The sequence below is a fragment of the Pteropus medius genome, unplaced genomic scaffold (assembly GCF_902729225.1).
Source record: "Pteropus medius unplaced genomic scaffold, Ma_sr-lr_union100, whole genome shotgun sequence".
In the NCBI taxonomy this organism is placed as follows: domain Eukaryota; kingdom Metazoa; phylum Chordata; class Mammalia; order Chiroptera; family Pteropodidae; genus Pteropus; species Pteropus medius.
Window position 1 is genome coordinate 4672099 of NW_024342471.1, and position 27264 is coordinate 4699362.

Sequence of the window (27264 nt, forward strand, 5' to 3'; positions counted from 1 at the left end):
CCACGTTGGAGCCTTCTGGTGTGCTGTTCCCTCTGGCTGGAACACAGGTCCCAGCATTCCTTCCATCCTTCGCATCTTAGGGCAAACATCCCCTCCTCAGGGAGCCCGATCAAAGCAGTTTTTCCACCCCCACCCCAGCCCACCACCCTGTCTTATTTCCTCACAATGCCCGGTTCCTTCACAGTTATCATGTTAGTTCATTTGCTTACTTGTTTCTCGACTGTAGCCCCCACAAGAGCGGATGCTTCCTGCAGGCAGGGCCTTATTCTCCATTGTGGCCCTAGTGTCTCTAAGAGCCTCTGGCACAGAGTAGGTGCTCAACAAATATTTCTTGAATGGATGAATGAATGAATAAATGAATGAAAAGACTGATCGATGAAGTTGGTGGATGCAGAGAGAGGACTGATCTCGGAGAAAAATTACCAAAGAGAAAATCTGCTTATATTTTGTCACTTACTTAATTTCACTTGATCTGTGAGTTTTACACTCTTCCTTTCTCCTATGCCCCCTCTTGGGCTTCTAGATGACCCCTTTCTGCTGCTTGCTCTCTCTTCTACTGGCTCACCCCTATTCTCAGGAAAATTAATTCGTACTCAGGTATGATGACAGAGCACTCCCATTCAATAGAAGGTTTTATTATTAGCTGCCTTCAAAGGTTAAATCCAAAGAAATGAATAGCTAATAGTGGAATCTCTGCCACTACTGAGGCTGTGGGACTGTCCTGACTCTCTGAGATCACATTAAGTATGCAGTTGTCTCTCTGTCTCAGGTAAAGCCTAGGAGCCCACACCCAAGTTTAGCTGGACTATGCAGCCTTCTGGATTGTGCTGGTCTCTGTCACCTCATTCCCCTCCCTTGCCCACCACTTTCCCAAGATAAATCAACCAGGTCAGTCAACACGTTTTGATGAAAAAGAAACAAGTTAGTCTTTTGACTCGACAAAGTGGGCCTTTCTCGAGGCAGAGGGGCTGGGGCAGTCGGGAGCATGTGGAATAAGCGCTGCCGGGTAAAGACAAGGCCCCTTTTGTGTCTAGGGACAAAGATAGAGTGTCCCGGCAAGATGGGGCCAGGCCCTTTCCAACGCCAGCTCCGGCAGCCCGGATTGGCTGGCGATCAGACAAGTCCATCCTGTGACTGGACTGCCCAGGCTCCCAGCCACCAGCCACCCCCAACCCCTCCCTTTAGCAAACAATGGAGTAGGAGTGAAATAAATCATGAAACCAGACTGTTTGCCCTGTCCTAGCCACCTGGTACTCAGGAGCTTTGGAATTTTCAAATCCTACAAACCTGGGACTTGTGAGGTTGAGAAACTTTAAGGCTTCCACAGCCTTTGGAGATGAACAGAATTCTTGAGTTTGGTTCCACTTAGGTGGCCTTGGACAAATCACCCCACTTCTCTGAGCCTGTTTCCCTATTTGAAAAATGGCACAATAGTTTACTACCAGTGTTATGTAAATCCAATGAGATAGCATCTCTAAAGAACAAGGCAACTGCCTGGCAGAGAGGGTACTCAGTCATTATGATACACAACACTTTACAATTTATATACTATTTTACATTTATTATTTCATTATATGCTCAGAATACCAGTACCAGCACCAGCACTAGCACCACCATCACCCACCACTACCACCACTACCACCACTACCACAGGTGTCAAGATCATCACTCCATTGATTAAAGAAGAAAATGAAATTTGAAGGAAATTTGGAGAATCTGAACTTGTGAGGAGTTGAAGCATTCTGGCAAGGTATTGGCAAGGGTATGAAGGGCACAGGCTAACAGAACCTGAGATTGTAAAAGAATCTCCAAGGCAAAAATATTGAGAGTCAGAGACTAATGCTGAGTCATACCTCAGGGCCTTTGCATGTGCTATGCCCACTGCAGGGCATGCCTTTTCTTTCAGATTTTTTTTTTTTTTTTTTTTTTGCCAGGTTAATGCTGCCTTGCCTTTTAAGACTCACCTTTGCCTAGAGAGAAGGAGGAAATTCACTTTTCACTTTGTACTGTTTAAAATTTTTGCCATGTGAAAGAAAAAAATTAATGGAAATATTTTAAATGTGTTTATTCATTTAACGGATACTTATTGAGCACTTATGATTCATTACACATTGTTAAACAAGCCAGAAGAGATCCTGGCCTCTGGGGGCTGACTTTCTAGCTAGGGGCTCTCAGCTTAGGGCTACACATGGAAATCATTTGAGGAGCTTTAAAAATCCTTGGTTCTTGGACCCCACCCCAGGGATCTTGATTCAATTGGTCTGCAGTGGCAGATGAGGAGTCACAGTTCTAATGTAATTCCAGTGTGCAGGATAGTTAAAGAACTTTGGATTTGGGGGAGGAGACAAATGAACAAAGTGATATATACTGTGAAGGATTGCTTAGCAGGGAAGAGCAGCCAGCAAGATGGGGCTGCTGTTTAAGACAGCTTGGTCAGACAGGATGGCTGCTTAGGTTGTGGTGGTGACAGTGGAGTAGGAGGGACCCAAAAAAGGTGAGGGAATGAATCGTGGGAAACTTTGAGTCAGGGAGAAGAGGAACAGCCAGTGTAAGATTCTAGACAAACAGATGGAATCTTGGCCAAGAAGAGTTCTGAAACTATTGCTCTCATAGATCCTCAAGCTCCAGCAGCCTGGTTTCCTGAGGCCTGAAGGAGTTAATGCTGCTTTAAGGTCTACTCTCTTACTCCTTCCTGGCTATAACTTCCTGGAAGATCTTCCTACCTCTGGTCCAGTGACCCGAGTAGTAGTTGGAAAGAAAAGCCTGATCCAAATATTGGGATCATCCTCCCTTGTCCCAGTGTGCTCAAAACGGGATCAGAACCAGCCTCCCTCTCCTTTACCCTCACCAGCCCCCATGCCAGCGCACCCCATAGAAGCATAGGGCTTAGAGGAGAGAGAGAGGGAGAGGTAGCCACCAGAGGTCAAGGAGCCTGAAACCATGCCTTCGGGAAGATAAGTCCTCTCTGAGCCTGGGCAGCTGGGTCCCTCTGACCTATGTCCTCAGGGTCCCCAGAATTGGGGAGTGCTCTGACCTCATAGATCGGAAGCAGAAAGGGCATGGCTAGATGTGTGTGTGTGGAGTGGGGGGATGGGGGGAGGCAGCGGCCTGATCTGCAACTAAGCCATTAACACCAGTTAGCATAACTGGAGCTCTCAGTGTCACCTTCTCCAGTGGAATTCAGAGGCTTAGACCTTCAGTGTCCTCAGAATTAGAGTAATAACTTAGGAAGTTATTTTAGAGTGTTGCGTTAGAATTGTGTTCAAATAACACAGAAATGTCATATCGCCTTAGCAGCTTAGATTAGAATGTTATGTCTTATAATATTGTAGCAGGATGTTATGTAATGTTATGTGTTAGAGTAATATGTTGCTTTAGAGTGTTAGATTAGAATGTGGGTTAGAACTGTGCTAAAATGTTGAATTAGAATGTAAAGCTGTGTCGGTATGTGTTATTTCAATGTTATGTTATAGCATATGAGTGTTATATTAAAATATTGTTTCAGAATGTTTTGTTAGTATGTTTTCTTAGAATGGCATGTTGAGTCTTAAAATCAAAACCAACTCATGGTATTTTAGGGGGTGCTTTGATGGGATGCATAATGATGCCTGGCTTGGGAATCTTGGGAGGGCTAGATCGGCGTTCAGTTCTGACACTGACTCCCCATCTCTTCCTTTCTTAGTGTCTCAGTTTCCCCATTTTTAAGATAAGGGCTGTTGTACAGCACGTTCTCTGGAGCCTCCCTCTCTCACGCTGACTGTTTATGGGGTCTCCTGAGTGCTGGAATCTCACCCTTTGCCTCCTCCTGAGCAGGAAGTGAGAATTCTCTGTTAACAATGAAGCTGATCTTATCTGAGAATGAATGACTTTCTGGGAGTAAACAGCTTCCTCACTGACAGGAAAAGTGAGAGGATCAGTGACCAGAGTGAGAGAAATGCCAGCCAGAACAGGAGGCCTCCAGCCAACTGCTCATTGCCTCCCTAAAGGCACAAAGGGTCTTCCCCCAAAGATGAACTAGGGTCCCCTGCCTCCCAAAGGAACATTCCCCATTCCCCACACCCTTCGGCCCTCGCCATACCCCATGGTTGACTACAGTTCTGGGATCCCCACCACTGACTGGGGAGAGGAGCCACTGAGTTCTGAACTCCACCTCCCCCCACCCCATCGCCTCTCCTCCCCTCTTAATTGCCCACTGCCTCACTGCCTTCTCACGCCCTAGTAGCCTTCTCCCACCGCCTGGGCCAGAACCCCATCACTTCACAGTTCTGCCCCCTTCTCCATGTGGATCAGGTCCCTTCAGAAGTAAGCCTTGAACAGGTAGTTTGAGCAAGATTATCCTGGGCCTCCTTAACTCCAATCCTTACTGCTCCTTACTCCCAAAAAGAAAAAAACAAGTTATGCCAAGGGGACCTGGGAAAATCCTCACACTCATATATACTCTGTTGCACATAATTTCAGGGTTTTCATGCACCCCCGCTCATAGACCCCAGTGGTCCATGACCTAAGACAGTGAAGAGGTTAAGAGCATGTCCAGCAGACCAGCTAATGGCTGTGAATGCTCTTGTGCAAGCCACTTCCCTTTCTGACCCTGGGTCCTCAACAGTAACATGGAGTAAAGTCATTTGAGGGCATGATGGGCAGGATTTTGGATAATGTCTGCAAAACATTTGGCTCAGCACCTATCAAGTGGCAAGTACACTGAGCTTGTTGAGATTGAGGTTGTCCAGACCTGGGCACACCTCACACCCTCACCCATGCCTCCAGTTTAAGGTCTGGATCCTAGCCTCCCTGCATGCTCCAGTTTGGAGAGTAACATCCATAGCCTATGGTCATCCTGAGATGAAAGGGAAAATCTATAGGATAAAGGGAGCCAGGAGTCTTTGTGGTTGGAGGAAGGCTTCTCTAGAAAGCTGGCAGTAAGCATGATGGTTTTTGCTGAAACAAGTCTCTTGATACCTACAGAGACATCTGATAAGGCAGACAAGGCCTTGAACCCTGGAATTAAGAGGCTGGGCAAGTTTCTTGTCCCCCATTCTTCACTGGCTGACCTTTTCTTATCTTAGGGCTTAGTTATCTTATCTGTAAAATGGGGCTTAAAAAGTCACTTCTTTCACAGGCCATCGTGGGGCTCAAATAAGATGATATAACTCTTAAACCAGAAAAGGCCACAAGATGTCTGGTATGGTGTGGGGATGGAGAATGAGCAAAGCGTATCATGCAGAAATGGAGAAGAAAGGGAGAAGTAAAAGAGGAAATGGAGGGAGAAAGAATAGATAGAGGAATTGCATTCATGGGCAGTCCCTGGGCTGCCCCTAGGGCAACTTACAGAAATTGCTTGTGGTAAGCAGCCAGCAGACTTGAGTCTAATGCCAGCTCTGCCGTGAGCTTGCTATGAGACCTTTGGCTGATCCTCTGCCTTCTCTGGGCCTCAGTGTCTTCATAGGTAACACAAATCAGACCAGTTGACCTTCAATGGTACACCCAGGCTTGGGCCTTCAGACTCCCTGTTGTGCAGCCACAAGCCCTTGGCTCCTGGAAGTGCTTGGCTGGGGAGACTCGTGTTGCCCACAGTTTCTAAACACCTTCATTCTCATCTTTATGATTGGCCCAAAGATGGCAAAGAAAGGATCTTAAACTCCTGGAGGGGGGCAGTTGGGAGCTGAGGACAGTCAGTGAGTAGCCAACAGTCCTACCTGAAGCTTGGTGACAATCCCAGATGCTACTTGTCTGCTTTCTCTGTTATCACTTACTGGGAACAGTGGGAACTGAGCAAATGTGTTCTAGGCATGGTGCCTGGCACTGAAACAAAGTAGCGAGCAATACAAATGCAGTTCTTGCTCTCATGGAATTAGCATGCAGGGAGCGGTGAGATGGACAATACATCAGAGGTCTGCTGTTTGGTACATATATGTATTATTATTATTATTATTATTATATTTTCTTGTTGAATTGACACTTTTATCATTATATAATGTCCTTATTTGTGTCTTATAACAGTATTTGACTTAAAGTTTATTTCGTCTGATAGTAGCATAGCCATCCCAGCTCCCTTTTAGTTACTATTTACATGGAAAACCTTTTTCTGTCTTTTCAGTTTCAACCTACTTGTCTTTGAATCTTAATGAGTCTTTTGTAGACTACATATGGTTGAATATGTGTTTTTAATCCATTCTGTCAATTTATGTTTTTTGATTAGAGAGTTTAATCCATTTTCATTTAAAGTAATGACTGATGAAGAACTTACTTTTGCCGTTTTGTTGTTTTCTGTGTCTTACAGCTTTTTTGTTCTTCATTTACTCCAGTAATGCAAAGCTAATACACAATTTTGGTAAAACAGTCAAACCAAGTGAGCATTCAATCGAGATGGCTGCGGCAAGAGATTATGGGTGGACACATACAATATACCATCTACAGACCCAGGCATCTGTGGGCCTACAATCTCCCTGCAGCTTTCATGAGCAGTGCCTGCTGCTTCTCCTTACTTGAAATCCAAGTTAGCTGAAACAGGGACCAGTTCTTCAGGCCACCCTCATCAGGGGAGAATGTCACAGATAGGGTCTGCTTTCCAACCTCTGATTTTAGAGGGGAAATCGGGGGTTAGGATGCTGCCTCCTCCAGACCACGACCATCATTGTGCCAGGAAAAGAATAGGACAAGGGCTAGTCAAACTGCCACAAAATGTTTCTATTGTTTTGAAGGTGGCCTTTTCTTATTGGGTGTACACTTGGTTGTTGTAAACATTTGACTGTTTCCCAAAGCTCCTATATTAGTTCAGTCCAGTTTCTGGGTTTTTGTTTTTGATGCTTCTGTGGGAACGATGAGAGTTTGGAGCTTCTTAGTCTGCCATTTTGCTGCCTCTGATTGATAATACATTAGAAACACTAAAACATCTAACTGCACAATACAGGGACATGAACGGCATTGCTGGTGTAAATGTGTGCAAGACAGAAGCTACTATGGATAGTTAGGATCTGGAAAGACCTTGGGGGAAGGGATGACTTTTTAACTGAAGGAAGGAAAGGAAAATGCCAGGAAAAGAATAGAAAAAAAGCAAGAACAAAGTCCCTGAGGTGGAAACGAACCTGTTTTTTCCTGAGCCCTGTTGGCAGGCTGATGTGCCCAAGGCCCAGGAAGGCCTAGGGGCCTAGGGACCAGGATGCTCAGTTGGGCATTCCCCTAACTGTGATGAGAACCCATGGAGGGTTTTAAGAGCAGAAGAGACCTTGTGATTTTTGTTTAAAATAACAAGACTGTTAGTAGAGAAGGCATAGAGTGAAAGCCGGGAGACTGGCGAGGGAGCCCTAGTGAGAGACAAAGCCAGAGTCTGAGAATTAGGGGCTAGCCCTTGGCAGGAGTTACGGTGAGTCCGAGAGGTTTATGGAAATGGCCTGCTAGCATCACTGAGGCTCTGAGAGTTGGACCAGGAAATAGTCCTGATCAAGTTGAGCTGAGTCTGGTGCTGGGATGGAGGCAGCGTGGGGTGTTGCTGCTTTTGCCTCATGGACTTCCTCTGAAGTTCTGTGCTCTGCCTCTCCTAGCTGTGCCTTTCTCCAGGGGAAAGAAGACAAGTTGTACTCTGGGGACGTCTATATTTTTCAAAAGGGAACTGGACATTGAGAGGATGGGGAAGCTGAGGCCTAAGGTAGGGGAGGCAGCCGTGGCCTCACAGCAAATGGGCCCCCTTCAGTGGGAATGAGTCAGGAACTACATCACTTAGTTCCTACTGACACTGAAGTGTCAGCATTCTCAGTGTGTCTGAGGTTACACACAGGATTCCGCAGCTGGGCTGGCTTAGCCAGAGTCTCGTCACTTGGACTCACAGCGTGATGTTGTGTAGGCGGCTGCCCCTCTCTGAACCTCACTTTCCTCATTTGTACCACTGGGGTGATAATAGCCCCCACAATATTGGGTGGTCACGAACTATGTGAGCTAATGTGTACAAAGCACATAGCAAGTGCTTGGCTCATAGTGAATGCTTAGGAATTGATCTTTGCTGTGACAGTGTTCATTACTGTAATAACTGTAATTATTAGCAGGGGATCCCACCAACAATTTCAGGTACCCATCAGAACCACAGAGTCCGGCTTGGTCTGGTTTGGAAGAATGTCAGAGAGAGTGATCATTCTTCTTGTTCCCTCTATTTTAGCCTCAGAGTTCGCCTGTTCTCAGGCCCTGCAACCCATCTCATGTTCCAAATAAATGTCACTGGTCAAAGAGGAGGAAAGAGAACCTGTGGAAAGAAGGACTAGGAATGATTAGATCCATGTCTCATGGACAGGTAGCATTTGAGCTGGACCTTGAGGTTGGGTTGGAGTTATTCATGCGAAATTGCAGGGTTGCTTTCCAGGGGAAGGGAGGAGACTTGGCCAAGGTTTGGAGGTAGAAAAACTTTTCTTATTCTTTTTTGGCAAGGCAGAAAAGAGAGTGATTCATTTTGGCCATAGTGGAGTTTACGATGGGAGGGTGAGTTGTTAGATTGTGGCTGGATCATGGATGCCAGGGTCTTTACCCTGGAAGTGATGGGCAGCTGGGCTTCAGGAAAACGGCTCTCTGTCAGCCCGTACATAGGCCCCAATCTTCCTGGAGCCATAACAACAGTTTAGACCAGGTTTAGACCCAACCTTAAGCAATGGAAGTATGGATGGAGGGAGGGAGATTCCAGATGGGGTGGTAGAATCAACAAGCCTTGCTAACTAATTATAAGTAGCTGGGGTGAGGGAGGAGCCAAGGCCAACTCCCAGACTGACAGCTTGGGCAATTGGACAATTAAGAGGAAGGCCAAGTATAGAAGAGGTTTGGGGAAGAAAATGTTGGTGGCAGCTCTGGACACTCATTGCTTAGGAAGCCTGTGAACCCTCTGCACAGGCAGTTGGCTCTGTAGGACTTAGAAGTCTCAGCATTGAGAATGGGTGTTTGACGATGGTTCTGCCTCAAGGTTGGCTGGTTTGTTGAGGGACGCGGATAAAGGAGAGGAGGGTTGGGCAGAGACACTGGCTGCTGCTGTCCTCTTGGCCCATGTGTGCCCCAGTCTGGCCCTGGAACAGGCTTGTCCTTTCCTCTGTTGACATCTCTCTCTTCTCATCTTACACTTCTTTTCTGGCCCTCACTTAGCTGCTTCATCTTAGGGAACTTGGAAACCAGACCTCGTGTCTTTAACTTACAAAATTATACACTCCAATGAGCTGGAAAGGGGCTTTTGGAATAATTCTATTGAAAAATATGTGGGTTTTCGCCTTGAAATGATCTTCCTGAAATTATCCCTTTTCTCTCTTTATAAATATTAAAAAGAAGGAATCAGAGCTTAGTGCTTTAAATCCCAGGGACTTTCTTGTCTGCCTCCCAGGAAAGCAACCAGACATTTCTGAAGAAGAAAAGGAGGAGGCTGGCTCAGTTCCCTTTAACATGACATTCCCCCCGCCCCTCGGCCAACCCACCTTTTGGAGCACCCCTGACCAATCCCTTCTTGTCCCCCTACAGCTAAGCTGGGATTTGCTGGAATATTACATGTCAGTGTGGGGTTTGAGAAAGAAAGAGCAGGCTCAGGAAGGGTGGGGATGGGGAAGGTGAGGAAGGCTGCAGAGAGATGGAGGCAGAAAGAGACAGAGAGAAGAGTAGGGCAAGAGAGAGACAGTGACAGGGAGAGAAAGAAGGGAAGGATAGAAGGGAGACGGAGTGACAGTGAGAGAGAGAGAGAACTCTGAGAGAACGACAGAGACATAGAAACTCAGAGATACATGGGCTGGGGCAAGAGCAATAGAGACACAGAGCCTGAGGATTAAAGCAGACAGGGAATATGGAGAGAGAAAGGAGCACACAGATGCAGAGAGAGAAAAGGAAGACACAGGAATAGAGAAAGTGGGAGGGTTTAGAGGAGGCGACAGGGATCCAGAGGTAGAAAATGATTCAGAGAGGCCCACAGAATGAAGAGGACACGGATTGACAGGTGGGGTAGAAAAGAGCCATGAGAAGAGACACAGTGACACAGTGACACATGCAGAGGGAGTGGGGAAGATGATAAGGGGAGCGGGTGGACCCGTGCCACTCTCTGGTTAAAGTCCGGCTTGTGCTAGAGGCGAATGTGTGACTTGTGTGCAAGATGGCATCCGTTGGAGGGAAGCAACCCGTTCCCAGCCTGGCCCCTCTGGCACCTGCCTCCATCCCATGATTCAGGTTCAGCACTGCAGACTTCTGATACACAAGGAAGGGGTGAGAGCAGAGGGGAGAGATCGACAGGAATTGGGTTTAGGAGACAAGAGGACTGGAGTTCGAGCATCAAGTCTACCAATTACTGCTATGTCACCCTAGACGCGTTATTCAGTCTTTGGGGCCTTGGTTTTCTCATCTGAGAAATGGGGATAATAATACCTACATAATAAGGTTGTGCCGCCCACCGGAGGCACCACCCACAAGGGCCTTGGATCAGTGCCTGGTGATAGCACACGCTCCACCTTGTATGAACCAATGGATGCCGTCCACTCTGGAGTCTGGGCTCAACTACAGTCCTTTTGTGAGCACAGAACTGACCAATTCTGGCTCTGAAGACCTGGGGACAAACACTGTACCCCATAGATTCAGGAGAGTTCCTGAAAAGGCTTCCCCAGGCAGCTGCGGTGAGTGCCAGAGGGGTGTATGGGGAGGAATCGGGTCCACATAACTGGTCTCTGCCTCCCTGAAAGGGGACCTGGTAAGGAGGGCAGTGCACTAGCCCATGGCTCCCTGTGTGACCTTGAGCTCTCGGGGCTCCTGTCTGCCCATCTGACCAAGAGGGTATCAGACTCCAAGCTCCATAGGGCCTTTGGGTTCCTAATACTTAGGGGTTCTCAAAGTCTGTGATTGTAAGCAACCCAACCTGTGGTGGGGGTGGGAAGGGTGTCCCCTGCTCCCCTCACCCCCTCAAAAAAACAAACAAACAAACAAAAAAACCAAAAAAACTGCAACAGGAACAGAGGCCGGTCGCCTTCTGAAGGATCTGTCACAAAGCGCTGTAGTTGGTTACTGGTTGCCACATAAGCCAAGCCCTTGATCTGCCGTGTTTGAGGAAACCCTTTGTTCCTTTCAAGTATCTATTCTCTCAGCTAGGGCTGGTGCAGAGACTGAAGCAGTGAGTTTTCTCTTTCTTCTTTTTCTTTTTGGATTTTTAAAAATAACTGGCTTGTGCATTCAGGCAGTATTCCAGAACTGGGTTCCCAGGCTGGGGTTCAGAGCCAGGGACTCCAGCACCCCTACTTGGGAAGGTCTGGGAGAAAGGAAAGCTGAAGGGCTGGGTGGAGGATGAAAACATTAAACTTGTGCCCAAGAGAGAGGCTCAGGCACCAGCACTTTGAGGAGAGGCCGGAGGGCACAGACAGAATGATGGGGGCTCTAGTTTTGGCTGCAGACCCCCTGGGTGCAGCACCCCTAGGCTGGCTGACTCTGGTGCCCTTCCAGCCCCTTCTGGACCTCAATTTTGTTAAGTGTGAGATTAAAGACCACAGAGATGGCTGCCTCTCTCCATGGCTGGATCTGTGTCAGACATTGTTAATCGATCGCTAATTGATCACCTTCTCCCAGGGAGCTTGGATAAGCCTTGAGCATCCTTTCAACACAGTGCTCTGTGTTGAACTACCAATTGGATTTGGGGTGCAAAATGAGACCAACCTCTTATCCTGGAAAAGATCATCTCCAAGGAGCCGAAAAGAGAAGTGGGCACTCAATAAATATTTGTGAGATGCATGGATAATTTTTAAAAAGTCTTTACTACATATCAGGCACTGTTTTAAGTACTTTTTAAGCAATGAACAAAACAGAGTTCCTGACCTTAATTCACTATGTGGGGGAAGCAGGCAATAAGCAAGTAAGCAGAGAAACATGTCAGATGTCAGGTGGTGATCAGTGCTATGAGGAAAAATGAACCAAAGTAAAACTAACAGAGAGTGACAGAGTGTAGGTGGGGGGTGGGGGGGCACATTGTAGATAAGGTCATCAGAGAAGGTCTTCTGAGAAGATGATATTAGAGCAGAGAACTCGACCAAGTGAGAGAATCTCTTAACATTCCATCACTCTAAGGCTTTGAGTCTAATCTGGTTTGACATTAACATTCTATTTTCTGATGGGTAAGATTCTAGAATCTCATGAATCTAGGAACCCATAACTAAAATTAAAGATTTTGACTGCGCTCACATTTCATGACAATGAATCTAGAATTGCGTGACTCTGAAATTCTAGGATTCACTGAAGCATATTTTTGCTTGAATAGACTAGGATTCATTGCCTACCCTCTCCCTGCTACCCCTAGGAAACGGAGCTGAAAATAGAAACCATCAAAACAACAAGCCATTCCAGCTCTAAGTGCCATAGTAAACAAATGGTCCAATGTTACTCTGATTGGTTTAATTGCAGCAGTTCCAGAAAAGCCCATTCATGAAGGATCTTCGGTTGATGGAGAGGGAGAGTAAGCCCCTATGGGAGGGGGTGCTTGTGGCTAGCCCTGGGGGGAGGTCCTTACTACCAACCCAGATGAAGCAGATGCACTGGGAACCTGTCGGATTTCAGCAGATAAAGCCCTGGTTGGCTGAATTAGGCCCCCTTTGCTTTTGGCAATAAGATGGTGACTATTTCAACTAGGAGGATAAAGAAAGGCCTCTCTGAGGAGGTGGCATTAGAGCTGAACCCTGTAGACTAAGAGGACGCCAGGTTCACAGACAGCCAGGGGGAGTGAGTCCCAGGCAGAGGGAACAGCAAATTCAAAGGTCCTGAGGTGAGGGAGCTTGGCTGTTTCCTAAAGCAGTTGGAACATTGGAAAATGAGGAGAAAGATCAGAAGAACAGGAAGGGGCTGGATCCTATTGGGGTTTGTGAAAGCTACTGGAAGATTTTAAATAGAGGAGTGACATAATGTAATGCCATTTAAAAGATTCCTGAATGCTCTGAATAGAATGGACCATTGAAGGCAAAAGCAAAAGATAGAAGACCCATAAGAGACTGTGGTATTTGTCCCGGAGAGAAATGATGGTGGCTTGGATTTAGATGGTATCAGTGGATCCATCTGTTCATCTATCCCTTCTTTTTCCCCTCTCTTCCTTCCATCCTTCCATTTCTCCATCTCTTCACCCATCCATTTATTAACCAAGCACTTATTAAGTATCTATAAGAGTCCAGCGCAATGCTGGGATTACAAGGGTACATTAAACATGGTTGCCAACCATAAGGAGCTCACAAAATGGTAGGGTTCGCGACACCGCAACGTAATGGTATAATATACTTCAGTCAAGGAATGCACAAATACTATGTGAGGTCACGGGAAGAAATTCACTGAGCCTGGGAAGTTGGAAAAGGCCTCATGGAAAAGATGTTGATGTTTGAGTTAGGCCTTTTGAAAGACATGGAGGAATTGGACAGGCAGGAGGAGAGTGTTCCTGGCAAGAATACAGCTTGAATAAAGGCAAGGTATGAGCATGGCGTGTCTTGGAAATGTGAAGATGTCCAGGTTGGTGGGATCAACAGGTGAGTGGAGGGATACTATGGGAGAGGAGTTTGAGTCATCTTGGGGAGAGTTGGAATACTTGCTTGTGACTGGGCCTGCCCCTTCCTGCTCAGCTCCGCCTGCCCTAACCAGAGCTGAGTAATTTAATTAAGTACTCGCTCTTAAACCAGATGCAGCTGTTTAGCAGATGTTGCCTTCTACCCCAGATGGAGGTGCATCTTGGCGGCAGGCACAGCATTTCCAGGGCATCTAATTTGTGAGGCTGCGGAGAGGAAAGAGATCAAGACGCTGCCATTATTATTTAATGACCATCGTTCATTACGCATTCTCCTCCCCTCAGTGCCACTACCATAGTCACACATTCCTGTTGGCTTCTGTCTGGAGACAGAGAGGCAGGTGGGCTGGGGAGTTTGACTTGCTGTTTCCCACTCAGAAAAAAGAAGAGCAAAGCGAAGGACAAAGTTGCCAACCCGCAGAGCCCTCAGGAACTCCCATGATGGCGGAAAATGACTTACCCCCCATTTTTCATGAAAGGGGCACAGACAATAACTGCTATCTACAGAGCCAGGTGCTGGCCAGGTTGTTCACATACCTTGTCTCTGGTTCCCTAATCCTCCCAATGGCCATGCGCAGTCCTACTTTAAGGCCTTCGCCTTGCTTTCTCCACTGGCTGGGAATGTTCTTGCTCCAGATGCCCACACGGCTAATTCTTCATTTTTATTAGGCCTCGGATTAAGTGTCGCCTCCTTAGAGAGGCCTTCCCTGACTGCCATACACAAAATAGTACCTTTCTCCATCATTCTTTACCCTTTCATCTCCCTTCATCATCAGATATCTATATATTTGTTCACTCTCTCTTCTTTTCCTCTAGAGTTTAAGCTCTCAAGGGCAAGGATTTTTTGTCTGTTTTATTCATTGTGGTCTCCCCAGCACTGGAAAGAATGCTTGACTCAAGACAGAACTTTGTAAATATTTGTTCAATGGGTGGATGAATGATCAATGGACTCATTGAATGTATGAAGAGTGTCAAGGGGATAAAATCACTTTCCCAAGAGTTCACAGCCAGTGAGGGGGTGATCTGAGATTTCAATTCAGGTCTGTCTGACTCTAAAACTCTGTCCCTTTCATTAAAGACTTCTTTCCCTTCTCCACTGAACTTGTCTCCACTTACTTATGATTTATCTGTTCGTGTGTTTGGTTTCTGTCTCCCCTACCATAATGGCAGCTCCGCTGAGAGCAGAGTTCATCTGTTTTGTTCACAGCTGACTCCTCGGCACCCAGCATCCAGGATTCACTTCATAAATATACGCCGAGTGAGGGTAGGAAGGGCTGGGGATGGGAGGCCAGGGTTCCAACCCTGGCTGGGAGGGTGGAGAGCTCCAAGATGTTTTCTACTTCCTGAACCCTCCCACATACGTACTTTTTTAATCTTGGAAGCAACTCTGCAGGGCAGGTTTCATCCATGCCATTTTACACATGGGGGAATTGAGGCTCAATCAGAGAACCGATTTGCCCTGCTTGAGGTCCTCTGGCTAGTGAGTGAAGAGCTGAGATTTTAACCCAGTCCTCCGGAGTTCATTTTTCATGTAAAAGGGACTCCCATTTAACACTTGCTGGCATGGTCAATCCAAAGGCACCAGCTATTTGGCCAGAAACTCCACTCAAAACTTTCCAGGGCCTGTGTTTCCCCCTCAAGGTCAGCAGTGTCAGGGTCAACGTGAAACTCAGCCTTAATTCATAACTCCCCAGTTTTGTCCATTTAAGTGAAAACTTTGATGTTATTTTAACCCAAATCCCCTGTGGACTTCAGTAGAAGCTTTGAATCCGTGAGGAACATCAGACAGCATTTTTTGGAGGTAGCACAGGCGCCCAATGGAAATCACATTAGCATACTCATTATCATTGGGGTCCTTTGAATGTGTTTTTTAACTGTTCCCTTAAAGTGACTCTGTGACAATGGATCCTTTCTGTTCATGAATTTCTGAGCCTGAAGCGGAGCTGTGGTCAGCTCCTGTGTGGTTCTCTGAGCTTTTCAAATGGTGACAGTGAATCCATGTTGCATAAGGTAATGGAAAGAACTCACCCAGCAGACACGCTAGTGATGAATGAACCACATTGTCTGGGTTTGGAAGAAATAACTCCTCAAGTCACTTAGGCAGTTGTGATGGGACCCCAGGGGGTGGGCTCAGGTAACAAAAGGTGTTGCTAAACAGCCTTCCAAGGAGGCTGGACCCTGTTAATAGGAGACCCCTGTGTGCAGCAAAGAATCAGAGGTGGGTCTGGGTTGACAAGATGGTTGCTTAACCCTGGAAAATGCTAGAATCACCTAGGGAGTATTTATTAACACTCAGTGCCCAGCACCGCCCCCAGAAGATCATTTGATTCTAAATCTTGGACAGTTGGGGGACAATCAGGAATCGAAGGTTTTTAAGAGTCTCCACATGACTCCAGTAGGCCAACAGGCAGCTAGTCAGCAGAGCTAAACTGCTCTCTGGTCAAATAAGAACCAGAGGGGAAAAGAGAAGTCGTGGGTGGGTGAGGGTGTGAGAGAGGCGCAATAGGAAGTCCTCTGGGGATGTGTGGCAGAGAAGGAACTTCAGAAAAAAAAAAATCACTTTTTTCTTGTAAAGGAAATTTCAAAATACAGGAAAATGTAGAGAACAGTACAATGGCTCGATTACTGTTACCAGCTCATCAGTTACCAACATCAAGTCCTTCTGCAGGGAGGTGATGTGCTCCAGTGTCCCTGGGAACCTCCTGTAAAGCCCATGCTGCTCACCAGTGACTCTGTGACATTGGATCCTTGGCGGGAGCACAGAGAACGAGGGCCAAGCTCTCAGGGTAGGACAAGCTTTGACAGGAGAGCCAATAGCTGGGACACAAGGACTTTTGTATTAAGGGAAAAAAAAGTTATATTTAAAAAGAAATCCCCACCTATCTGGACTAATGCCTTCTTGACTAGTCTCCTTTGTTCTCATGTGTTGATACAGGGCCTTGGGGCTTACCACTAGAAGGATCAAGGAAACAAGGAGACTGGCCTAAGAACATCCAGAGGGTGGCAGCTGGGCTGGCATGTCTCCAGGAAGTCTATGTGTGCTGCTTTTTCCATCTGACAAAGCTTCCCTGAGCACCTACTACATGCTAAATGCTGTGTTCAAGGTAATGGGGATGAAGTATAAACACAGTAGATAAAGATGCTATTCCACTCACAGCTTACTTTCTAGTGCAGGAGATGGACAATAAAGAGGAAGTAAAATATATAGTGTGTCAGACTGCCTTAAGTGCTACAGAGAAAAATATATCGGGAAAGGAAACTGAGGTGGGTGGCGATTATTAATAATGTGCCCAGGAAAGGCTTCTCTGCCAGGTGACCCAGACCAGATGAGGGAGAGAGATATGCAAGAGGGAGAAGCACTCCAGGCAGAGGGAACAGCAGTTGCAAGGGTAGGGGGTAAGGAGCTCTCTTTCCAGAAACAGTTAGCGGCTATGCAGCTGAAGCAGAGGGAGAGAGGAAGACAGGGTTGGCAGGTGAAGTCAGAGAGGCAGGTCTGTAGGGGAAACTGGTGAGACCAGAATTTAAGCAAGGGAGAGATTAGTGGGTTTTGAGGAGAGGACCGAAAGATCTGGCTTACGTTTTCATGGGACCCCTCTGACTGCTGAGTGCAGAACAAGTATAGGAGGTGAGGAGAGAAGCAGAAGAAGGTTGTTGCAGTTATCCGAGGTGACAGAAGATGGCGCCACAGACCAGGGTGGTCTTGGTGAGCACGGTCAGAAGTGGTCAGTTTATGGATACATTAGGAAGGCAGAGCCAATAAGATTTGTTGACTGAAAGAACATTATAGCATGAGATGAAGAGAGCGGTCAGGGATGACACCAAGATTTTTGATCTCTGGTTAGCATTGTGGGGTTGGAATTTCCTGGACTGGAGTAGGTTTGGGAGGGACATGTCTGGAGGGCAAGGGAAAGGCCTGGCCTGGAGTCACCCAGATGGTGGTGAGATCACTAAGGGTGTGAATATAGCTGGAGAAGGGCACCAAAGACTGACCTGGGGTTCTGGTTTAACAGGGACTGGGCTGGGCTGTTTCTTCTGGCCTCTTTTGGCCAGTGTCAGGCCTGGGGGTTCCACGGAGGGACGTCCTGGTGCTTCTCCTCCTCTCCATTTGCTGCTTCCAATTCTTGGCATTGAATTGAAAGGTAAAAGCTGAGCTAGCCTCATTTTGGTTGAAAGAGCAGAAACTCTCAGGTTAATCTGAGCTATGGGGGGTTGTAGTAAAGCTACTGGCAGGGATTGGAAGGCAGGAATTTTGACTACGGCCCACAGAATGCAGGTTAGCCACTGGGAAATCAATCAGGACTCCTGCTCCTGCGGCTGAGTGAGCTCATGGCCAGTTCTGCACGGGGCTGTGCTGGTCTTCACCATTTCCTCCTATCTGCTCCTTTTCTCTCTCTCCAAGGTGTTGGCTTACTCATTGCCGCTGTGTCTTCACATTGTCTTTGCATTATCCGATCTTGTTAGGTCTTTTAGTTCCATGCCTTTTATGTCCCAGCTCTCTGCAATCCAGATTCAAACTGGCAGCCCTGATTAGTGTTGACTGGTTTAGTTAACTGCACTCATTCCCACTGGTTGGAGCTTTTGCACCAGGCTATCTCATTGGCTGCTGGCCAGCCTATATACTGGCAGCCATTGGGCCGGATGACTTCTCTTGGTCCAATCAGCTGTTGTGGCAGTCGTGGAGGTGCTATCTGGTACAGAATATAAAGTCCACAATAGTAATGGCAGCAGTAATAATAACAGCATGGTGTGTTGATGGACTCTGGATCAGACAGGCTAGGTTCAGATCCATACTGTGATCTTAGACAGCTTATTCAACCTAAGTGTACCATCATCTATCTCTACATCTTTAAGTGGTGAATAATAGTGTTAACTACATCTTAGAGTTACGGTGAGGGGTATATAAACTAATCAATGAAACATTTATAGCACAGTATTTAGTTAGGACTCAAAAAATGTTAATTTCTACTATTTTTACTACCAGTCGGATAGTTCATCTACACTAAGTTAAGTGCTTTGAAGACACATTCTCATTCAATTCTTCACAAAATTCCAATGCAATAGGTTGTCTTTTCATTCCAATCACATAGATGTGAAAATGAAGGTACAGAGGTTACCTTGCTTGTCCAAGAACCCTCAGCTACTCAGGGATGGAGCCGAGATTCAGACACAGATTTGTCTGGTTCCAGGACTATTTGTTCCAAATCTCTGTGCCCCTGACAGGGCACCTGTGTGCAAATGTCCATCCTGGGCTACTTTCTCTGTGAGGCTGTGGGTAGGAGACCCCCAGAATGCACAGTACTTTCCTTAACCATACCAACAGCTCTCTCTACCCTCCAAGGAGATAATGCCTAGTCCCCTAAATGCAATCTGCTGAAGAAAGGATTGCATGCCTCACTGTCTCTGGTTTGCAAAGGACATTCATCCCTTGTCCTACAAGATCAACACCTGGATACATTAGCAAAGTAGGGCTTATTCCTCCTATTTGACAGATGCAGAAACTGAGACTCAACAGAATGATGGAACGGGATTTGAACCCAGGCCATTTGTCCCATTCCCCTCCTTCATCCCCATTGGAGGGCAAAACTGAACCTAAGGAGATCTGGGAGCTGCCGTATGTTCTTGAACAGGGTGAAGTAAAGGGAAAAAGAACCTGCAGTCAGAACAGAGAACCTCAGAACTGGAAGATGCCTTATTTAACCAGGCCCAGAGAGTCCAGGAGGTCACTGCTTAGTAATGTAGCCAGTTCTGCAAGGTCTCCTACTCATGGCCTTAGTTTCATTCAGGGTTTAAAGGAAATGGAATAACATGCATTCCTGGTGCTAGTTTAATTTCATGAATTATGCCTGTCTGACTCAGGGGGTGGGAGGGGCTTGATGCAGGCTTCCTGACAGAAGGATCACGGAGCGGGGGACACAGCATCTGCAGGCTCTTGGCTCACATTTGCCTCTTCTAACACTCACACACCATGCGGGGCATTGCCCATGCTCCGGGATGGTTACCAGTAAACAGTCCTGGGCTTCACATGTGGGTGCCTCAGCACATCCTTGGAATCTGATAGACAAAGATTTGAATCTCTACCTTGTACCTACTCACTGTGTAGCCTAGGACAAGTCACTTAACCTCTCTGGGTTTATGTTTCCTTGTGGGTAATCCTCTCTTATGGGTTACTGTGAGGATTGTATAAGTTATGTTCACATAGTGCTTGTTGCAGAGCCTTGTGTGTGGCAAATGCTACTATTGTTATTTTAGGCATTAAAATCCAATGGCCCCCGCACAAAATCTTCACACACTTGCTGTTGGCATGGGAATGACTAAAAGATTTACCTTTTAGGAACATAAAAAAAATAATTAGAAGGAAAGATTATTTTGGTAACAATGTGGAGGATGCATTAAGAGGGACAAGATTGGAAACGAAATATGTCCATTAGGAATATGTTTGGCTGTGGGTAGCAAAAAATCCAACAGTGGAACAGATTTCCAGTTGTTTCTTAATATCCACTCTCTTCTTCCTCCTCAGTCAATAGAATCTCTAATTTCAGTTGGGCATGTGGCAACCTGGAATGAAGATTACAGTTTCTAGCTTCCCTTCCACATCCTAAAGATGGTCATGTGAGTTTTCGTGAATGAGAAATGTTTTGTGTGACTTCTAGAAAATGTCTTAAAGGGGAAGGTATGCATCTTATTTCTCTCTTCCTTCTTGCTGGCTGTAATTTGAGAGGTGATGACTAGATATCAAGCAACCATCTTGGACGATGGGATAAATTAAAGATGGCTACTACCCAGCAATTCCAGTTCTGGGTATTTATCTGAAGAAATCCAAAACAGTAATTTGGAAAGACATATGTCCCCCTATGTTCATTGCAGCATTATTTACAATAACCAAGATATAAAAGAAACCTAAGTGTCCATTGACAGACAATTGGATAAAGAAGATGTGGTACATATATACTCAGCCATAAAAAGAATGGAATCTTACCATTTGTGACAACATGGATGGATCTAGAGGATATTATGCTAAGTGAAATAAATCAGACAGAAAAAAGACAAATATCATATGATTGCACTTATATGTGGACTCTAAAGAACAAAATAAACAAACAAAACAGAAACAAACTCGTAGATACAGAGACCATTTTGATAGTTACCAGACGGGAGAGGGGTCAGGGAGAATGGATGATAAAAGGAAAGGGATTAAAATTTACGAACTGCCAGTTATAAAAACAGTCATGGGCATGTAAAGTAAACCATAGGAAATATAGTCAATACTATTGTAATAACTATGTTTGAAGTCACATGGGTACTAGACTTATCAGGGTGATCACTTCAGCAGTTATATAAATGTCTAATTACTATGTTGTACACCTAAAACTAATATGATATTGTATGTCAACTGTAATTGAAAAATATTTTTTTTAAAAGATGACTGTCAATTCTTTGACTCTTTTTCCTTTGAGAGGAAGAGTCTATCTGGAAGCATTTATTTCCCCTCCACTTGAATCTGGGCTGGACTGTGACTTCCTGGACCAACAGAGAATAGTAAAAATGATGTTCTTCCAATTCCGGGCCTAGCCTTGAAGAGAACTGGCAACTTCTGCCACGGTCTCTTGGATCCATGAGCTGCCATGGAATAGGTCAAACTACTCTGCTAGAGAGAGAGAGACCACCTGGAGAGGCCTTGAGTCTACATGGAGATGGAAAGGGGCCCCAGCTGAGCCTTGCCCAGATTTCTGATCCACAAAACTGTAGAAAATAATAAAATAATTGTTGTTTTGAGGTAGTTTGTTATGTAGCAATAAATATCCAGAAAGAACCGTTGGGTAGAAGCTGTTTACTGAGGATGGTCCAACAATATAACAGTTCTGGTCTGGCCATCCCAAGATTTCTTGTTACATTAGAAAAGTAAACCTTATTTGTTTAGGCCTTGACGACATCTTAGACTACTGCTTAGGGCCTCAGTTTTCCCACAATTATTAAATGGAGCAGTAGCTCATGACCTATTACCACCCAACGTGCCTGAGAGGACAGAGTAAGAATCAAGAAGAGAAGGCCTTTTTTATGTAATATAAACAGTACTTGTATCCAAAGAGACCAAATGACATGCCCAAGCTGTTATAATATATTTAATGTGTTCATAATGTGTGTGAACTTGTCATGAGCCAATTGCTAAGAATTCTGGAATCAGACACATTAGGGCTCAAGGCTCATCTCTTCTACTTTCTAATGTGACAAATCGAACCAGTCACTAAATCTCTCTAAGCCTTAGTTTCTTCATAAATAAAACACACACGATGTTATTTCCCTTGTAGAGTCTGTACCAGGATTAAATTAAATGAGATTAATCTATCTATTTGATAAATATTGAATATCTCCTATATGCTAGGCCAGACCCACTCTCGATGTTGGTGGGGCCTAGGGCCCACTTACCTCCAAAATCTAAATAGTTAAAAGCTATGAATCAAGCTAATACATTGTTTTTTAAATGTCTTATCCTTTTCCTCGATGACTTCATAATGACCTGGAAGGCCAGGTTCAATATGGAAATCTCAGACTCCTCAGATAGCTACACTAAAATGTAGAGAGTAGTGATGGTGGGGAGAGCTGGCCCCCATCCCACACCCCCCAGCCATCTCCCTTTCCTTCTCATTCCCAGCTCCACCCATACTGCGCAGACCCCATACACATGTATATAGACACCCCAGGTTGCCTGTCCAAGCTCCCTTCACCTCCATGCTCCACAATGCTTTTTGGCTACATCCTGGGCCTTGTGTTCTGCCTCCGGAGAACAGGCCAGGAAGCAGGCTTGGGCTAGGAGCTCAGGGATCCTGGGAACCTGGAGTATGTTTAGGGAAGTGGGGGAGACTTGGGTAGGTATGTCCCCTTGGCCCTGTGAGGACATATACAGTTGGAAGAGGGCCAGAGAAAAGCCCTTTAAAGTGTGGGACCAGGCCAAGGTCCCTCTTGCCTGGATCTAAGAGCAGGCTTGGTCAGGTCTGTGCTGAAGTGAGGGGGGTACATCAGTGAATGAAGCAGACACCATCCCAGACTACTGGTTAGAGGGAACCCACTCCCTCGGTCTGGGCCTCAGTCTCACCCTGATCTGTAAGCTGAGGGCTTAACTGATCTAACATCTCCAAGTCTGTATTGGAGACCAAAGGCTAGGACTCAGTGAATGTCAACATAAATTTCCTAAAGGCCAGGAGATCAGATTAAGGGGGCATGTTTAAGACCCGAGTGACAAATTCCTCCTCCAAATCCATGCCTGGCAGAGCAGGAAGGGCCTCTGCCATCTAGTCCATCCTATTCATCTACACAACACCTTCGGCAACCATAATAACAACATGACTTCCCATTAAATCCGGAATAAAATCTCAGCTCCTTGCCAAGACCTGCAAGGCCTGCTCCACCGGCCTCTGCAATCTCCTCGTCATTGCTCATTGATCTCCAGCCTCCTTTACCAGCCTTATGTTTATGAAATACAAGGAGTCCATGCCTCCTACCTCAAGGTCTTGCCCTTGCTGTTTCATCTGCCTGGAGCACTCAACTCTTTGCATGGCCGGAGCCTCTTCTCATTCAAGCCTCAGCTTAGATGGCCTCATGACAGACAGGTTCACAGACACCCTTTTGGGAATAGCCCTCCTCTAGGCCAGTACTCTCATTATAATGTCACCATTTTATGTCCTTCCTAGCATAGCCAGGAGTGGTAGAACAGAGTGATTGGAGATGACACTTGGAGCCCAACTGTCGGAGTCCAAATCTGCTCCCCACCATCTACTGGATACAGAGTATATTGCTCAACCCATTTTCTCATGAATACAGATGCTCCTTTACTTACCATGGGATTACATCCAGATAACCCAATCAAAAGTCAAAATATCATAAGTCAAAAATGCATTTAGTATACCTAACCTACCAAACATCATAGTTTAGCCTAACCTACCTCAAATGTGCTCAGACGACTTACATTAGCCTACAGTTGGGCAATTATCTTGAATTTCATCTAACTGCCTTCTCACCAGAAGCAGGAGATATAGATGAGCATTTTGTAGACATGATGGGATGTAAAACACAAAACACAATATCCCAAAAATGCTGGCAACACAGTGCACTGTAGAATATTAGTCATTTACCTTCATGATTTGGTGGCTTATTAAGAGCTGCAGAGAGTGTCTTAGTGCATATAATTGGCCTGAGAAGAGATCAAAATTCAAATGTTGAAGTACAGTTTCTACCGAACATGTGTCATTTTTGTGCCATCATAAAGGCAAAAAAAAAAAAAAGTTAGTAGAACCATTGTTAAGTCAGGGGCCATCTGTATATTATTCAATTTCTCATTTCCCTTGAATAGATGATTCAACCTCCATTTTCCTATCTGTGAAAGGGGGTGATAGTTACTCTATCTTATAGATTTGTTAGGAGCAACGCATATATTTATAGCATTTAGAACAGAGCCTAGCACAAGCAGTACATTTGTGTTTGCCGTTACATTAACAGTCATTATTATTTGAAATTATCTTGTCTGATTTATTTCTTTATTGTTTGTTGTCTCTTTTCTTTCTCTGAAAGGCAAACTCCCCACAGCCGCCACCTTGTCTGCCCTGCTCCGGGTTGCGTCCCAGGGTGCCTGGAGAAACCAATTCCAAGCAAGCAGCTGGCACTGGGCTGAGCGTTTTTATACATCTCCCTGTGCAGATGGGGAAACCGAGTCAGGGGTGGAGCGGCGGGCCGGGAGCACGGGCCTGCGGGGAGCATCACGCCGCCACCTGTCGCAGGCTGACGCAGAACCGCGCTCCCAGCGCTGGTTTCCGTGGCGCCGGCGTTTTTGTTGCCAGCGCGTTCGTCTTTCAAGCCCCGGCAGAAGCGACCGCCGCAAAGCGTCCTGCAGTCGCGGCTCCAGTCTCTCGGTCAACGGTGTGCGAACAAAGGCATTTGCATAAAACCAGGAATTTCATTTGCAGAATAAAATCTTTTCGGGGGTGCAACGCGCGCTCCAGAGCGCCATGGCTGTGGGCCCTTCCCGGGGCCGGGAAGCCGCGGAGCGAAGGGCCGGGCCACCCAGCCGCTCTCGCACGGCGCCCCCTCCCGGGGCCGGCGGAAACCGCAGTCGGGGCGCTCGCTTCTGCCGATTCATCCACACTGTTTACCCAGGCGTGGGAGCGGGACCTCGGGACACCAGCCGCTCCGCCCGCGAAACGCGGAAGGAGCCAGGCAGTGGCAGTTCCCAGCCTCGGGTCCCAGCCTTCTCCTCAGCCAAGGACCTCGATTCCCTCACCTGTCCGGACGGGGGTCGCGAGAATGTCACCAGGCCTACCTCCACTGGGAAGCAGCCTTCCTGAGGGGTGCGCGCGCGGCCCGCCGAAGGGGCTCAGTGAATGTGGGCTCCGTTGCCCCTTTCCAGAGCTTTTTTCTCCGCCACCTCTCTTTTGGAATCCCTCCCAGCAACCCCTGGAGGCAGGATAAGCTAAGTGGTCAGAGCAAGGGTTCAGGAGCCAGGGAAACCTGGATTCAAATCCTGCTCCACCACTCACCTGCTGTGTAGCCAGGAGCAAGTTACTCTGCCTCTTGAAGCCTCAGCTTCTTCATATGTCAAACGGGGATGAAACAGTCCATCAGGTACTTAGCTTCGTCAATGTCACAAATCAAGTGCTTAATTCATTCTTACAATCACCACTTCCAGTTTACAGGTGTGAAACAGGCTGAAGGTAGGAAGGGGCTTTTCCAAGGTCGCACAGAGGGTCCATGGCAAACTCTCCGGGTCTTCTGAGTATGAGGGTTGTTAGCAGTTTGAAGGGTGAGTTCCCCAAATGGTTTTCTAGAGCCAGGTAGAAGTGAGGGGCAAGGAGCTTCCAGTCATCTTTTTTTTTTCTTCCTTCATGTCTCTCCTTGCTCCCCCCACCTCCCAACCCCTAAAAGATGCAAAGATGTTCCCTGGGAACAGGAAGGGTCATGGCTGGCTGCTCCAGTGCCTGGAATGGGGTCCTGGGGTCAGTTTTTCTGTCAAGTCGCAACCATTTATATTTTCTAATTTAAAATTTTATTATTTTTAATACGGAAAGCTCGAGCCCTTTCTGAAGGAGCCAGCCTGCTTTTCAGGGCAGACTGTAATCTCTCCGCAGTTCCTTGCTGGGAAGGAAGCCTCATGCTGCCCTCCAGTGGCAGGCGCGGTTGTGCTGCCCGGGTGAAGCTGACAAACAAGGGTACCAGAGAATGGAGCTTCACTTGCACATGTTGGGGGCTGTCTGGAAGAGGGAGGGAGAAACTACAGCTTGGTCCCTGCACTGCTATTCATAGTCTGGGTGGATCTTGGAAATCATGGGAATAGAAAATAATAGACCAAATTTAAAAGACACAGTTTTTTTTTTCATTCTGCTTTTATTTGTTTTTAATATATTTATAACACATTTACATGATTCAAAAGATTTAAAAAGATGGTGGGGTGAAATCTCCCTTCTATTCTTGTTTCCCAGGCACCCAGTTCCCCTTCCTAGAGGTAGCCATTGTCATATGTTTCTTGTATATTCTCCAGCAGAAAGTTTATGTGAATAAAAATGTTTTATAGGGTCGATAGCTTACTTCATATACTTCTGTGCATCTTGTTGCTTCACTTAAAAATGTACCATGGAATTTGTTTCACATGGATTCACATAAACTGTATCATTCTTTTGAACGGCTGCATAATATTCCATTGTACGGATCTCATAATTATTTGATCAGTCTTCTATTGATGAGCCTTTGGGTGGTTCCTAATCTTTTATAATCATAATCTTACAAAAAAGTAACCCTGTACACACACTGTTATGCCCAGGTATGAGTGAATCATTTAGCTATTATTGTATAACAAACAAAAGCTTTAAACAAAAGCGTTTTGTTTTTGCTCATATGAATCACTGGTGACCCTGCCAATCTGGGCCAGGCTGGGTCCATTTTGCCTTGGCTCCTTGTGTCTGAATCAGAGGGCAGGTCAGCTGGGGGTTGGCTTGTCTAGGAAGAATGGGTCAATTACATGTCTGGGTGTTGGCTGGAGCAAGAAGGGTGCCTGGGCCATGTTTCTCATCATCTGGCAACATGCAAGGCATCTTGAGATTCCATTACTGGCATCATATTCCATTACATTCTTTTGGTCCAAGCAAGTCATGAGCTAGCCCAGATTCAAGAGGTGGGGAAATGGAAAAACTCTTCTCCAAGGGAGGATTGGCAAAGTCATATTGCAAGAAGCATGATGCAGGGGACATGAACTATTGTGGTCATTAATATATATATTTAGACAATGGTTTTATTTTATAATAGTTAGATTTACAGAAACGTTTCAAAGACTGTACAGAGTTCCTATATACCCCTGCATCCCGTTTCTCCCATTTTACTTTACCGTGGCACATTTGTCACAACTAAAGAACCAACAGTGATACGTTACTGTTAGTTAAACTCCATACTTTATTCAGATTTCTTTAGTTTTTCCTTAATGTCTGTTTTCTGTTTCAGGATCCCCTCCAGGATTCCATATCATGTAATCATGGCTCTTTAGGCTCCTCTTGGCTGTCACAGTTTTTCACTTTCCTTGTTAATGACCTTGACAGATGACCAGCACTCCTCAAATAGTCAAGTTTTCGTAGGTCCCTCAACTTGGGTTTATCCAGTATTTTTCTCATAATTAGACTGAAGTTATGAGTTTTGAGGAAAACCACGGAGGTGAAGTGTCATTGTCAACACATTGTATCAAGAAAACCTGCCATCGACATTACTTATCATTAATA

General features: G+C 46.0%; 1 protein-coding gene across 4 annotated transcripts in view; it reads left to right on the top strand.

Annotated features, from left to right (window-relative positions):
- Window positions 1–26529, top strand: part of LOC120603479 (uncharacterized) — a 73257-nt gene extending 46728 nt beyond the window's left edge. For 2 of the 4 annotated variants that reach the window (XM_039863919.1, XM_039863920.1), the window contains exons 2-3: window positions 16452–16620; window positions 24080–26529. In XM_039863919.1, the coding sequence (XP_039719853.1) occupies window positions 16534–16620; window positions 24080–24973 (981 nt within the window). In that variant the 5' untranslated portion in view covers window positions 16452–16533 and the 3' untranslated portion in view covers window positions 24974–26529. Of the gene's footprint in view, window positions 1–16009; window positions 16303–16451; window positions 16621–24079 lie in introns of those variants that run through there. The other 2 variants (XM_039863918.1, XM_039863917.1) reach the window with 2 other exon arrangements.
- The last annotated feature ends 735 nt before the right edge of the window (window positions 26530–27264 follow it).